This window comes from Haplochromis burtoni, unplaced genomic scaffold, assembly GCF_018398535.1.
Source record: "Haplochromis burtoni strain Fernald_Lab_line unplaced genomic scaffold, NCSU_Asbu1 Contig_1006, whole genome shotgun sequence".
NCBI lineage: Eukaryota > Metazoa > Chordata > Actinopteri > Cichliformes > Cichlidae > Haplochromis > Haplochromis burtoni.
Window position 1 is genome coordinate 48,219 of NW_024583367.1, and position 14,675 is coordinate 62,893.

The following is a 14,675-nucleotide window of genomic DNA, read 5'->3' on the forward strand; positions in this document are numbered from 1 at the left end:
TCTGAATAGTTTTAGAGATTGTGCTACAGGAATCACAGTTAGGGTTTAAGCATTCAGAAAAAACTGTAAATAAAAGAAGTCACGCTGTTAGAGTTATATTTGAGTTTATTCTTGCAAGAAGGAATTCAGTCACAACAAGGCTCTCCTGCACGGTCCTGGGGAATTCCCAAACAAAGGATCCAGACCCTACTTATACACAATGTGGGAGGAAATCTCCAAACTATTTGTCCTGTTTCCAACACTAACATGCTGATGTGTTAGTATTTATCTGCTGTGTTTATCTTGATAAAATCATCCCAATGAGAGATGTGGTTTTGTGTATCTGTTAGGATCCTTGTGGCAACTGCTCTCCAGTCTCTCCAGTCTCTGTGCTGCTGTTGTCATAGTCTTTGTGTACGTCTAGTGCTCCATACAGGCCCTCCAGCATAGCCAGTACTCTCCTCTGGATTGAATCCACCTGCTCCACTGGGCAGTATTCATCCAAACTGGACCTGAAAACACACATGAAGATAGTTAGACCCTCATTCTGTGTCACTACACTGTTAAAGGACATTTAACCATCTGTGGAGCGAATTTACCTGGACAATGTCACCAGTGTGGGTTTGGGAAGGACCTTCAGGAAGAGCTGCACAGCTGAGAGAAGTCTGCCAATCTCTTCATCAGAGCTGATGTGATGAGGAAGCTCGACTGTGTCGCAGGTTAACCCTGCCTGGTGAACCTGAGGGAGGAGTGATGAGGCGACTTTATTCATATTTATTTATATGTTCCCGTTCACTAAATATAACTTTATTGCTATTATTTATGATTATTATATACAATTATTATTACCATTTCATAGTCAGGGCATGAATTTCTTGCCTTTAGACTGGAAACCAGTTGAGGTAGTGAATCCATGCTGAAAAACACAGAAACAGTAAGACGGTGTGGGGGCTGCTCATAGAGGCACACTAGCTCATCCCAGGCAAACAGATTCTTTCACTCACTCATAACTGATCACAGGGGTGTTTGTTGCTTCAAATTTAAGGTGGAGCTGGCTCAAAAGCTTTCAAAAGGCTGGTGTACATTCGAATGGGTGACACAGGTGGGGCTGTGATGATCGAAGCTTGTGCCGACAATAATCAGGACAGAGCCGCGCTCCTCTGAAGATTCGTTCTGAATTTGTGGAGAGGACGAGCTTCAGAGTGAATGCCAACACACAGCGCATGGAAATGTTGGCACAGCTGTAGAACAAACACCCAGACCAGATATGTTCGGGATAGCGATGCAAACATTTCCACGCCTCTCTGCAGCCCCATACCCCGCCCCCTTAGAGGCCGCGTCCATCACAGCTGCAAAACTTCACTTTTCTGTCATTTATCATCTCTTTACTGCTCACTCACAGTTTCTAACTAATTTCTCAGACTTTGTATCTGACTCAGTGTTCAGCTTAAATACAACCATGATTTAATCTGTGTAGACCAGGGGTCTGCAACCTTTAACACCCAAAGAGCCGTTTGGACGCGATTTCCACGCAAAAGAAATCACTTTTATGTTTGTGTGAACAACTAAGGTGTGCTGCTTATGAAATCCATGAAGTGCTACAGAGAAAATTACATTTTATTTATGTAATGAACACATTTTGAACTCTTAAAGAAATATAACAAAAGGAAAGCTGAACTAAAATGATCCAGAAAAAAACAATTGTGAGCCCCCCTCATATCTCCTTTGGGCTTTTGGAGCCTTGACCTGACTTTTAAAAAGTAATTGGAAAAAAGCTCGATGCTGCTGAAAGATGAAAAATAGATATTTGCAAAATTCTGCCTAAATATGTATTTTACCAGGTTAATGTGTGTGGCGGGGCGTGGTCTGCAGCGCCGCTGCAGGGGAGGCGGACGCACCTGAGCATCCGCAGTCACGCCTCGCCGCCTTTACGTCTGTGCTCTCTCTGCTGTTGTGTGTCGGGCTGTGAGCTGCAAAGCTACAGCCGGCTGTGTGCGTACAGCAACCGTGTGTGAAAAGTGGTCAATAAAGAGAAGCTGAAAAGCGTGTTCATGCAAACATCGTGGGGTCTGCTGTGATATGTTTACAACAGGACTTCTGCCCCTGAACCTCTGCGCACAGCGTCTGCAGATCGAGGCTGTACTTTCATCTTCACGCAGGACTGTAAGCTGTCGTCTGTGAGGCGTGAGCGTGTTTGTCTTTAACATAGTTCACGGTGGAGCTGCTGACATAATGTGGATCAGAAGATCCATAACTGGCCTACCTGGGGCTGAAAGTCTCGATAAATGCACGCCGTTTCGGCGGGTACACCGGCTTCCGCGAGTGTGACGCTTATTTTAGCGACGAAAAAATAATAAGATATAATTTTATTTTTATATTTCAAAATCACAATAATCTTCCAGTTTAGAACTACAAGTTAAAAAGAACTAATATAAATAAAATACACTTCAGCTAAATACTTGTAATTTATTTTCCCAAACCACGCGGAGCCGCAGTATAAGGACTAAAGAGCCGACCCCTGGTGTAGACAGTAAAAATGATGGTATTTAACGGGAAATGGACTGATTCTGTTTCATGGTGATTTCTACTCTCCAAAGTGGCAACAACCCTAAACTAACAGAGGCCTGATTCTATTATGGAAATCACTGCGTGCTAATACTTAGTGCCTGTGCACAGAGTTCACTGTGTCACATACAAATACAGGTTATCATGCAAAGAAAAGGCCACATGTGAACTACAAATGCCATCATATGTGGAAAAAAGGTTATATAAGATGGTCTGCAGCAAACTAGAAAACTGCTCTATGGTCACATTAATTTAAATTTGAAACCGTTTTTGGAGAGCATGGATGAACATGTTCCTCAACAGCAAAGATGCTACATACAAAAAAGGCTGTTTATGAGGGAGCGTGAGGTCCTTCAGTGTCTGCAGCAGAATAATGACCCATCAGCAGAGGTAAGTGTGGTCTGGTGGGGCGCAGCCATGAAACTCATGAGACCAACAGATTAAATAAGCCATAAGGCTGATCTGTGGTTATGAGGACACTTCTGTTCCTCTGTTTCCACCATGGACACGACCCCAGCAGCTTCTCTAACAGACGGTTCCAGCCCCGTCTCACGGACAGAGAAAACCTTCAACACCCTCTGCTGGCACAGAGACGTCTGTCGGATTATCAGATTAGTATTTTATGAACGTTTCACCCGCTGGAACAAAATCAGGGATAAAGAAAGTACTTCTTATTCTCATGAGCATAAAGCACAGGGACAGCCAGCTGGGACATGATAAAAAACACATTCACAACTTTTCAGCTTTACCTTCAAACAGCTCAGTGTTTGACCAACGCACAAAGTTTCCCAGCTTTCGTTCCTCCTTTGTTACGCCTCTAACTTTCAAGTCTCTGTTACAGAAGATTGATTTACCCAGGGTTTGTGGCCCAGCGTGTAACCGTCTCTTCTCCATCATCATCCAGTAGATCAGCAAATGCTGCTTCCAGGTCTTCTAACTGGCGTATACGATGATCTACACACTCACCGAGCTCCTCCTTAAAAGCACACAAACACACATTCAGTGTTTATTTGTTTTGCCTTTAATGAAAGCACAGCTTTAAGATTTCTGTTCAATAACAACACAAGAGACTTTACTAAAAGCACAACATCTTTATGGAACGCAGCGTTGCCTGTGCTGGTCAGTGTTCAGGTACGTTCTCCGTTTCTCCTTCTACGCTGCATTTCTACAATTAGCTGAAGTATTCGGATGTCTTTGTACAGATACAGCCGCTCAAAGCTGCAGCCGCCAGCTGCTGGAGTCGCCTTGGGGCACATCTGCTTTGCAGAGTGTCACCAAGAGTCAGCTATAGATGATTTTCTCAGTATAACTGTACGAGCTGTCTTGTAATATGAAGTGCAATGAGTGCTGCTGTGATTTGGTGCCATGTAAACAAACCTGCACTGAATTTGGATAGCGTTCACCGTAAACCTCGTCGCCCATCAAAACTTCCAGTTAAGTTTTGAAAATGTGAAATAAATGGATCAAACTTTACTGTCAGTTTGACCGTTCAGACATGTACACCTCAGATCACCAAAACTATTTACACTTTAATAATAATATTCCTCGTAGATGCCAAACCAGATGTGGAAGTTATTTCTGAGCCGGGTAGAATTTCATTTTCATGTCAGATGTTTGCTGGGTCGTTACTTCTTCAGGCCTCTGTTTGAATTATAAACACATCCTTCATTATTCTTTAGATTTTATTGTGCACACTGTGCAAAAGTCTTCAGCGACCCATAATCCTCTGTGTTTTGCATACAAACCTTCTGTTTGGGCTTTATGGAGGCATCTCACAGTCGTTCTACGGACACCGACTGCTTTTTAAATCATTTTCGGTCCTGTCCTCGAACCTTAGAGGTAATGTTCTTTCAGCAGCGTTAGCTTGATAGATGTGCACTGCGTTTCACGTGGGCAGGCTGGGTGTTTGGAAATGTGAGCAAACAGCAACCTCATGGTGCCTTCAGGAAAACGGGACATTAGAAGATTAAAAAGAAACTAAAAACGAGTCTCTACGACAGTCGTGGTCAGAAGTTTTGAGAATGACGCAAAAATGAGTTTTCAGACAGTTTGCTGCTTCAGGCTTTATGATGCAATTTGCATATCCTGCAGAATGTGATGAAGAGAGGTCAGAGAAACAAAGTCTTTCTTTGCCATGAAAATGAACCAACAAAGCCATCTCCACTGCACTGCATAAAAGGACCTGCTGAGACTAACGAGCACCAGGCTGGAGATCCTCATGTCATGCTGACTGCTATCACTAAAATGAGGGTGATGCTCAAAATCATTGTTCTTCCTGCTAACCATGGTTACCTGCAAATAAACATGTGCAGCCATCACTGTGTTGCATAAAAAGAGCCCAAGAAAGTCCAGCAGGCGCCAGGACCGTCTCCTAAAGATGGGATGAGAGTGCCACCAGCGCAGAGCTTGCTCAGGAATGGCAGCAGGCAGCTGTGGGTGCATCTGCACGCACAGTGAGGCGAAGACTTTTGGAGACTTTTGGAGGATGCCTGGTGTCAAGGAGGGCAGCAAAGAAGCCACTTCTCTCCAAAAGCCCATCAGGGACAGACCGACAGTCTGCAAAAGGTCCAGCGAGTGGGCTGCTGAGGACTGGGCTGAAGTCCTTTTCTCAGATGACGCAGCTTTCTGATTGTTCGGGGCAGCTGGAAAAAGGATTGTTTGGAGAAGAAGAGGTGAGCGCCACCATCAGTCCTGTCTCATGCCAACAGTAAAGCATCCTGAGACCATTCATGTGTGGGCTCGGTCACAATTTTGCCAAAAAACACAGCCATGAATAAAGAACGGGACCAAAACATCCTCCCACAGCAACTTCTTCCAAGAACAGTCTGCCGAAGAACACACAGCCTGTTTAAACATGGCGGGGCCGTGAGGCCAACGTGATAACCAAGTGGCTCGGGGGATAAAACACTGAATGTTTGGTCCAGGCCCAGGAAACTGCCCAGACCTTAATCCAACGGAAAACTTTGGGCCAGTCCTCCAGAGGCAGGTAGACGACGAAGACCCACTAACTGTGACGAACTCCAAGCCTCGATTAAAGAACGGATCACCTCAGTCAGGAGTCAGACGCTGATCGACAGGGCAGACTGCAGAGGTGGGGCCAACACTGCAAATACCGACTGTTTGCCCTGCAGCAGCAAACTGTGATAACCAGTACTTGTACTGCATTCTTTTAAAAATGGGATTTTAACAGTAACGCAAAAATTTAATGTGATTCATTTTATTAAAGTGTAAAACACATCGATGGCAGAGGACGTGTTCCAGATATAGCTGTCATAATCAGAATCCCTGAACAAAGTTATAGAACTATACAACGCAGCAAGCCTGTAAATGAATGCGCCTCCACACTGCTCCCCCTGCTGGATACAGCAGACATTGCTACTGCTTCTCCTAAGTGTCTCTTAGGGACCTTTTTACTCATGGTTGCATCGTCCATGTCACAGGTGGGGACATCATTACGGCCGTGCATCAGCTGCAGCAGGTCAGGATTCATCGCGGTGCTGTCGTTGATGATGTTAAGTGTATTTGTACATGAGTGGAGCGTCACACTCCACTCCTCCACAGCAACAGCTAACAAACACACTTTTGGAATCAGCTCTGGTGTCTTCCTCACTCACACGTGTGTTCTATACTAATTTACATTCCTCTTTAACACTATTATTAATTCCCTTAAATTAAAGTCTGTGTTTCACTCTCTTCTGTGTCATTCACAAATATCTATGGACTGTATGGATGCTTGGTGGAGAAATGTTGTGACTCAAAGGATTTTTCACCTCATCAGCATCCAGGCGGGGCCCTCTGAAGCTGTAGAGCTCCTGGAGGATGGCGTACTCCTCCTGGACAAACAGACAGCATGTAGCTGAGGTGACTGTGTAATGAAGATGAACAGATGTTTTAAATGGACTGATTCTTATACACACATTCACCCATCACACCCATTCTCACACTCGATGGATGCGTCGGAGAGCAACTTGGGGTTATTGTCTTACCCAAGGATACGCAGACTGGAGGAGCCAGGGATTGAACCACCGACCTTGCGATCAGTAGGTGGGCTGTACCTCCTGAGCTCCAGCCGCTCCAGCCAGTGTAACACATTACATGACAGAATGGATCCAGTGTGTGTGGACTGTGCTGCAGGAGGCTGCTTAACGCATTAACAGGGTTTGTACCACACGTTCATTTTTATTGGTTAATTAATGAACTCTCTTCTGCTGCTTCGTCTGGCTCCAGGTTCATTAAATCTATATATTTAGAAATGGTTTTCATGCAGCCCCATGAAGAAGTCTTAACTCGGATGGAGCATAAACAGGGTACAGTCTGTCACAGGGCTACGACACAGACGACCATTCATGATCTACAATCACCAGTTAACCCAACACCCCACTAACTGCATGTCTCTGCACTCTGGGAGGAAGCCGGAGAGAACCCACACAAACACGGACAACAGGAGAAGCTCAGGACCTTCTTGCTCTGGGGCAGCAGTGCGAACCACCAACCACACAAATAAAAACAAGAAAATAAAAATCAGACACTTCTGCCTCATCCTGCCCAGAATCAACATCAGGACCATTTGTTTTTTTCACCAACAGACACAAGATGAGGACGTCTCCAACTAAAACAGCTTCTTTCAGTATTAGTTCAGTGCTAACGTCTGGCCTGTATTCACAAAGCTTTCTCCTGCTACCAGTAGCTGCTTGGCCAGAAGAGAGATTATTCTAAAAACAACTCAGCAGTGGGATTGTTGCTACTATTGGACTCGGTCTGCTGTGGGGTTTAAAACTACAGCCTCCATAGCTGACCACAAGAGGAGATGGACGGATGTCCACCTGACACCCAGCAGCCTGAAGCTGTACGAGCCACAGAAAGAACGAGGGTGAGGATCCAGGACGAAGCACGGAGCGTCAGGAACACAGCGCCCCCTAGATCAGCTGCTCCATGAAACCCTGAGGCAGTAGGGCTGGGAAACAAAGTCCGGACAGCACTGTGATGTTCTGTATGCAGATATCGATACAGGGACATCAGTAACTGATATTAAACCAACTAAAACACTCTGGGAGTACTCAGTCAGGACAATCACACCACACTGGACACTGAGTTAAGTTACAGAGGGTGGTGCTAGCAACATGTGACCCATCACATGGATGGATATATTGCTCCGTCTGCACCGCCTACATGCAGCTCAACTCATGTTTCACCTCCACTGATACGAAGACAGAAAATCAGAACACCTGCATCTATAACTCTTTATTCTGTTAACTATGCAATTGTATTCTTTTATTTAACTGTACTCCTGATTCTGCCTCAGCTTCATCTCACTGAACTTTTTCAGCTTCTATTTATTTTATTGAACGATTCTGCTTTACTCAGGCTGACTTATGTTGGTTACCGTAGGCGTGTGACACTATGTTTTCCAGCTTTAGGGATAAATACCGTACATTTATCACGCCTTAAAGATTTACACTAAGAACCAAAAGGCCAAAAAAGCACTTCTTCAGAGGCTAACTCTGTGCTCTGGAAAACAGCAGAAGGCGTGCCAATCGACAGTAATGACAGTGATTCTAAAGCCGGACAAACGTCTAATGCAGTGGAACCCGACTTACAAAGACCCCATTTAACGAAAGATTCAAGTTACGAAGGAATTCAATATTTCTGTCCGTGGTGCAGCACAATGCCCACGATGCCTTCCGAATCATGTGATAACCCCGTGGCTTTCGCACTTGCTGTTCCACGTGAAAGACGTGTTGTTGTTGCAGCGCTACTTCGTGTGCTTTACGTTTGCAATTAGCCTATCGTTCATTCATAATGGGGCTGAAAAAACTTCAAGTGATTGGAGTGAAAAGAAGAAGCGTGAAGTGCTCTCGATGGAAACAAAGAGAGAAATTGATAAATGTGAGCGAGGTCCTCCTGCACCAAGAACTTCGTCTTCAGCCAGCAGCGCCTCACTCAAAGGGCGATGGGAAAAGGTGCCTCGACTTACAAAAATTCTGACCTACGAAAGACCGTCTGGAACGAATTTATTTGGTAAGTCGGGTTCCACTGTAGTTCAATCCACTCAGATACAGACACGCTTCATAGATGCCCGGCACTCATCTGTCTCACAGTCTAATCTTACTGGAATCCAAACTGGAGGCCAGAACATACCTTTCCCCCTGTAAAATCTTTTATCATCATTATTGTTGTTTACAATCTTAACCCATGAGCTCGTTTCATATCTGCTATTGTTTAAACTGATGTTGTTGTTTAAGAGACGAATTTAATTCAACAGACTAATAACAATGTTTCACAGTAAAACGAGCTTATGAGCAGAAGCTGAAACAGCGTTTCATTCAGTCCCTGAGGAAGCAGCAGGGTGGACGCGTACCTGTGTGTACAGTTCTTTGAACGGGTTCTTACAGGAGAAGAAATCCAGGTCGACGTCCAGAATGTACGGCTCCGTCTCACTTACAAATGAAGATATTCTCTTCACGATGTAGCTGGTTGATCCTTCATCGTCGACACCGCCTCCTCCTGCGCCATCGCCGTCAGCTCCATCCTCGGCTGTGCTGCCCTCTGCTGGTTGCAGCGAGTCAGTGTTTGCTGACGGAGGCTGTGAGCTGCTGGATTCGCCGGACTTCCTCCGCTCTGCTCGCGCTCTTTTGACTGAACATTCCTCTGTGTCCTTTTCTGTTCTCTGCTCTGAAATTAAATGTCAGATCAAAAAGTAGAAGAAAGGTTCAAATGAACAATAGCAGCGCCCTCTGCTGTTACCTCATGCAAACTCCAAATCTCATCAAGAGCAAAGTAAACATATCCAAACACGAGCTCAGATGGTCTCTCCCGACTGGGTTTTCCAGTCGGGATGACACAGTTTGATTTGCCTCATCCCATTATAAATGAGCAGCAGCCCAGAGGAGACATTTCTGAATCAGGCCTGGTTTAATGCAGAGGTGCCTGAAGGCCCAAAGATCAGCCACTTCTGCAGATCCTCACAGTATTTCGACAGTATTATAAGACAGTCTTTGTGATTTTATGTAGACGAACATTATTCCGAACAGTTTCTCCCAGACTGGTGAACCTCTGCTCTCCCCGGTCGTGTCACCCAGCACCTCCAGCTGCATCGTTTTAGTACTACTTCATTTTCCAGCCTTTTGCTGCCTCTGTTGCAACTTTTTTGAGATGTGTCGCCGCCATCACACGCAGTACCTGTCAGCGAGCCGTGACCTGGTCTGACGGGATCGACTCGGATCACGCTCAGGCTGAAATGCTTTGGGTTGTCCAGCTGCTCCTCGCACACATAAAGACCATCGCTGAGGAAGTAGTTGTCTGTACTGGTCACTCTGCAGAGACAGGAGAGGACGAAGACAGGAGATCAACGAGGCACAGAGATGTCTCTTGCTGTACCGTTCTTCTTCCTGTCCTACCTGATGGTGGTGGTGGATGAGTCTCTGCCCACAGTCATGCTGTGTTCTCCCTCTCTAATCTGCTGGGCCCAGTATGGATGCAGCCACACCACAGAGGACACGTGACCGGCGTACACCATCGGCATTATCCAGTTTTCTATACTCAGTTCACTGAAAAAAGGAAAACATGCAAGATTGGGGTGACATAAATATCAGTTCACCCACATCCACCCACACAGTCCACGGCTGCAGTGGGCTCACGTCTCTCAGCTGCTCCCTGCAGGTGTCGCTGTAGCTCATACTCTATACCAGGGGTGGACAACAGGCCTCGAGTGCCGGTGTCCTGCAGGTTTTAGATGTGTCCGTGATCCATCACAGCTGATTTAAAGGGCTAAATGACTCCTCAGCATTTCTGAAGTCCTCCAGAGGCCTGGTAATGAACTAATCATGTGACTCAGGTGTGTTGACCCAGGGTGCGATCTAAAACCTGCAGGACACCGGGCCTCCAGGCCTGGAGTTGCCCACCCCTGCTCTACACCCAACGTCCTCCTCCATCACACAGCATCATAGCGTGTTGTGAAGCTTCCCTGTCACTCTTGTTGCTACCCTGCTGTCACAGATCATCCTTGACCCCTCGCAGCGGCTCCACGGAGGCTGTCCTCATGCACGTCCCACACCACCCTCACTCCTGACCACCTCATACAGTACAACGGCTCCTCTCTTGGCACCATATGATACGTTTACTGTTTATCCAAAGAAGACCTCCTCTACACATCATCACGACTGCGCTCCATACTGCTGCAGACTGATCGTCTCTCCTGTTCCTAACCTGCTTCCAAACGTCTGTGGCTTCTATTTCCAACAATGAATTTGAGCAGCACATCTGTAATGTGAGCATTTGTAAGCTGAACTTTTCACCGCAAAACTGTCTGTGGAAGCGAGTCTTACAAGTTTATATCCAGGCAAAAAGTCGATTTCACTTTGTTTTAACGGAACAATAAAGAAGATTGTTCATTACGAATGATTGACTAATTTATTATTTAAATCATTTTACATGCATATCAGGCTCATTCATTCACCACCACGACGTGTGACGTGTTGTTTGAAGAGCTCCCACCAACACTCCTGCTGCAAAAACACAGAGAACAAGCGGTGCAGTGGTTCGCACTACTGCCTCACTGCAACAAGGTGCTGGCCGTGACTCGTGCTGTGGTGGTTCTGTCCCACAGTCAAAGACACTGGTGGTTGTCCCAGTGACAGACTGGTGACCAGAGGAAGCGTCTTGTTTTCTGTTCAAACATCTGAATTTAACCCCCCGTGCCTGCACATATACCCACAGTCACACTTACATGTGCAGGCATTTACTGGTATTTTCCATCCTTTTCCAGGAGCTGTTGGCAGTAATGACATACCTCACAATGCTAAGTGTGACTATTGTCTTGAGGCACCAGCAGAGGAGATGAGGAGGCAAACACTCCTCCACACCACCTAACAGGGACCTTTCATTGGCTGTCAGAGCTCAGCATATGGATCAAACTGCTACAATATTAACCAAGACTTTGTGCTTTATACATGTAAACATGACCCAACTCACACAGATGTACTTCCTACTGAAAGGCTGCATGTATTTATATATCTGCATCAGTCTAATCCTGGACCCTCACCCTGAACACTTCCACAATGCTGACCTGAAAGAACGAGCAGATTGTCGCGCCTCCTGTGGTCGGGTTGGTTTGTTTCCATGTTTGGAGCATTTTCAGTCCCCATCTGAGGGACTCTGGACTCCTTGTGGGAGGAAACTGTAGGTAGATCGTAGCCATCACTTAGTCACACTCACAGCCAACATTAGTCAAGTGCTGAGAACACGACTACGCCTCTTTTAGAAGTCGCCTTCCTTCACATCTTGTTGTAAACATGTGCAGAGACTAATATCACGTCATCACCTGAAGCACGTCTAGTTAATGTTTACGTCTCATACTTTCTTCCAGCTCTCACCTACGAGGAGCTTTGACCAACACAAGCCACAGTTTGACCCATAACATACCCGAACAGCTTCTCCTTGTCAAACACTGTGTCAGCAGACATGTTGACAGGGATGAGGAGGTCAGGGTGGGAGTCCAAATGAATCATCTTTATGTTCTTCATTGGGAGATGCCTCGAAGCTATGGCCCGGTAGATGTGACACACCACCTGGTTGAGAAACAGTAAGATTAGCAATGTGAAGCTAATGTGAACGATAATTTTAATATTATCATTAAAAGCACAAAATCTTCTTTGGAAAGGATTTCAACATGACTGACATCATTCGTGAACATTTCTACGTTACAGGATCAGATTACACTGCTGAACATGAGAAACATTAGCAAAGCATGGAATCATTTACACGTTTAACTTTGCAACCCCTCAAAATGATGTGCCTCAGTCCTGCTGTGGCCGAACTTCTCCTGCTTCAAGCACAATGAGATGAAAATGTAGCCAAATAAGTAACGCAGGATTATTACAGAGGTTCATATAATGAGCCTGGTCTGTTCTAGCCCTCGCTGACTGATGCCAGCCAATGGACAAACCTGACTCACTACACGACTGCTTCACATTCTTGGCGCAGTGCGAGTGTGTCTTTCAACAAGGAGTACAAAACATAAACCTGGGCAGTAGATTAGACCACACTGGCTGAACAGTGAGGAGGAGGTGTCAAGCTGTTGTTGCTATGGCTATGTTAAAAACCAAGGATATACCGTCCATGTTCACCATGAGTCTGTTAAGGAGAGGAGAACCCAGCGTAAAAAACAGACTGTGTCTGTGTGAAGGACCAGAACACAACAAACAACCAACAACTACAAGAAACAGTCCTTATTCTTTGTTTTGGTTTAGACATTCATATCTCACATTATGTCACTGAGTGGATTCCTTCATACTGGTAGTGATAAAAAGCAGTGTGGAGACATGCTGTTACGACTCCTGATCGAGCTCCAGTGAGAAACCTGCGTCTGCAGATGGTGTGATGGGTTTGCAGTAACCTGTTATGTTGAACAATCCTATTTCCTGCAGATGACAAAGTGCTTCACCCGGAATCTGAGTGAGCGAGCTCGGACGTTTGCTACAAGAGCAGATGATACTGCTCAACTCCAAAAGACATATTTAAGGTTTTGCCAAAGGAGTAGCCGGTGTTGTGCCAAAAAGTGATTGTCTGCCAAAAACTGATTGCTCGTATTTAAACTGCTATAAGTAACTTGTTGGGCTATAATATGTGAAACATATGTCAAATGCATCCCTCATGGATGACATAAAGTCATCTTGAGCCACAAACAACATTCGTGTAACAAGGTAGAAGCCGCAATCAGTTTTTGGCAGCGACTTTTATATAACCTTTATTTATCCAGTTTAAAAAACTCATTAACATTAAAAATGTCTTTTGTAAGAGTAAGCTGGCCAAGAGGACAGCAGAAATGGCAGCAAATATTGTAATATTTGCTGCCATTTCTGCTATACAAATACAAATATTTCTGTAAAAATATTTTAAGTGGGGATAAGGACCGGATTGATTATAATGTAAGTACAATAGCAGAGAGTTGTAAAGATACTTGAAAAACAGATATTGTTTTAATTCTCTATATAACCCCTTTGTAAACCCTGTTCACCGAAGTCTATTTACGAACATACGTAAAGATATTACACATAAAAAATACACAGAAACATTGGAAATCAGTTTTTGGCACAACACCGGCTCTCTAAATGGACAAATCACTATTTCGTTCATAGAATGGGATTCAGTGTTTTAGCAGTTAAGACAAAGTAAACTAGATAAACTTGTGCAAAGTTATAAAATACACAATAATGCATCGGTAACAATAATAAAAATTCTCTATAACAACGTCAGTTTTTACTCCAGTGACGTCATGAGTGTCACGTGGACGGACCTGACCGTGACTAAAAGTCTGATAAGAAACACAAATCTATCACTGAGTTCATCAGCTCACCATTTGTCTGACTGTAATATGATATGAATAATCAACATTAATCTGTTTCTGAACACTGGGAGGATTTATCTCGTTCATATACAAACGGAGGTCCACTGTTGTTATAAGAACGAGACGCCGGCTAACGTCTCGTTCGTTAGCTTTAGCAGAACTATGTGGTTGTGTTTCGCTGCTGTGTTCACACGGAGAAGGCTTACGTCGTGGTGGTCCTCCACAACACAAACAGGCAGCTGCTTGTAGGTCCTCTTCAGCGGCACAGAGCTCATTCTGGCCGCGGGGAGCTAACGTCTGAACCCTCGGTATGTAGGTTCATTGGAGGTCGCTAGCACTGCGTTAGTTTCCAGCACATAGTCTGAAAACGGTGGTTTTAAATGTATGAAATTCCCACCGAGTAACAAGTTATGACTCAGAACCAGCGGAACTCGTACCAGCACTGTTTATATGTCCGTGTAGAAACAAGTCAATAGAGCAACGATTCCAGTCGGCATATAGAAATTCAGCGACGAACGGAGGAGAAAACATTAAACGTTTGTTTTTATTGAAAAGGAACTCCCAGAAACACAAACGCAAGAGGATCATGTCGTGTTTTCAATAAAACATCAGTAGTAGTGAGCAAGCTTCTTTATTTTAATGTGGCTCACATCCATGCACGTAAACATAACCCACCGCTGCTTCTACGACACAGTATATATCACAATTTGGTTAGACAGCCCCCTAGTGGTGAAGCTGAACTACCCACATAACTCCTATCAACACATCCCCTTTTCTTTAGATGTTA

At 44.8% G+C, this 14,675-nt stretch overlaps 1 protein-coding gene across 3 annotated transcripts; it reads right to left on the reverse strand.

Moving 5' to 3' along the window:
• Positions 1-87: 87 nt before the first annotated feature.
• cunh5orf22 (chromosome unknown C5orf22 homolog) lies at positions 88-14,504 on the reverse strand. 3 transcript variants are annotated; one of them, XM_005951392.3, is made up of 10 exons: positions 14,095-14,504; positions 11,965-12,110; positions 9,942-10,091; positions 9,724-9,857; positions 8,903-9,216; positions 6,315-6,377; positions 3,399-3,520; positions 829-895; positions 579-718; positions 88-491 (listed from the first exon to the last, which is right to left on the reverse strand). In XM_005951392.3, the coding sequence occupies exons 1-10, from the start codon at positions 14,161-14,163 to the stop codon at positions 326-328; spliced, it is 1,371 nt and encodes a 456-aa protein (XP_005951454.1). In that variant the 5' UTR covers positions 14,164-14,504; the 3' UTR covers positions 88-325. The 3 variants fall into 3 exon arrangements, with proteins under 3 accessions (XP_005951454.1, XP_014186239.1, XP_005951455.1); XM_014330753.2 differs by lacking the exon at positions 14,095-14,504 and adding an exon at positions 13,940-14,088; XM_005951393.2 differs by lacking the exon at positions 14,095-14,504 and adding an exon at positions 11,609-11,719 and having other exon boundaries at positions 11,965-12,104.
• Positions 14,505-14,675: the final 171 nt, after the last annotated feature.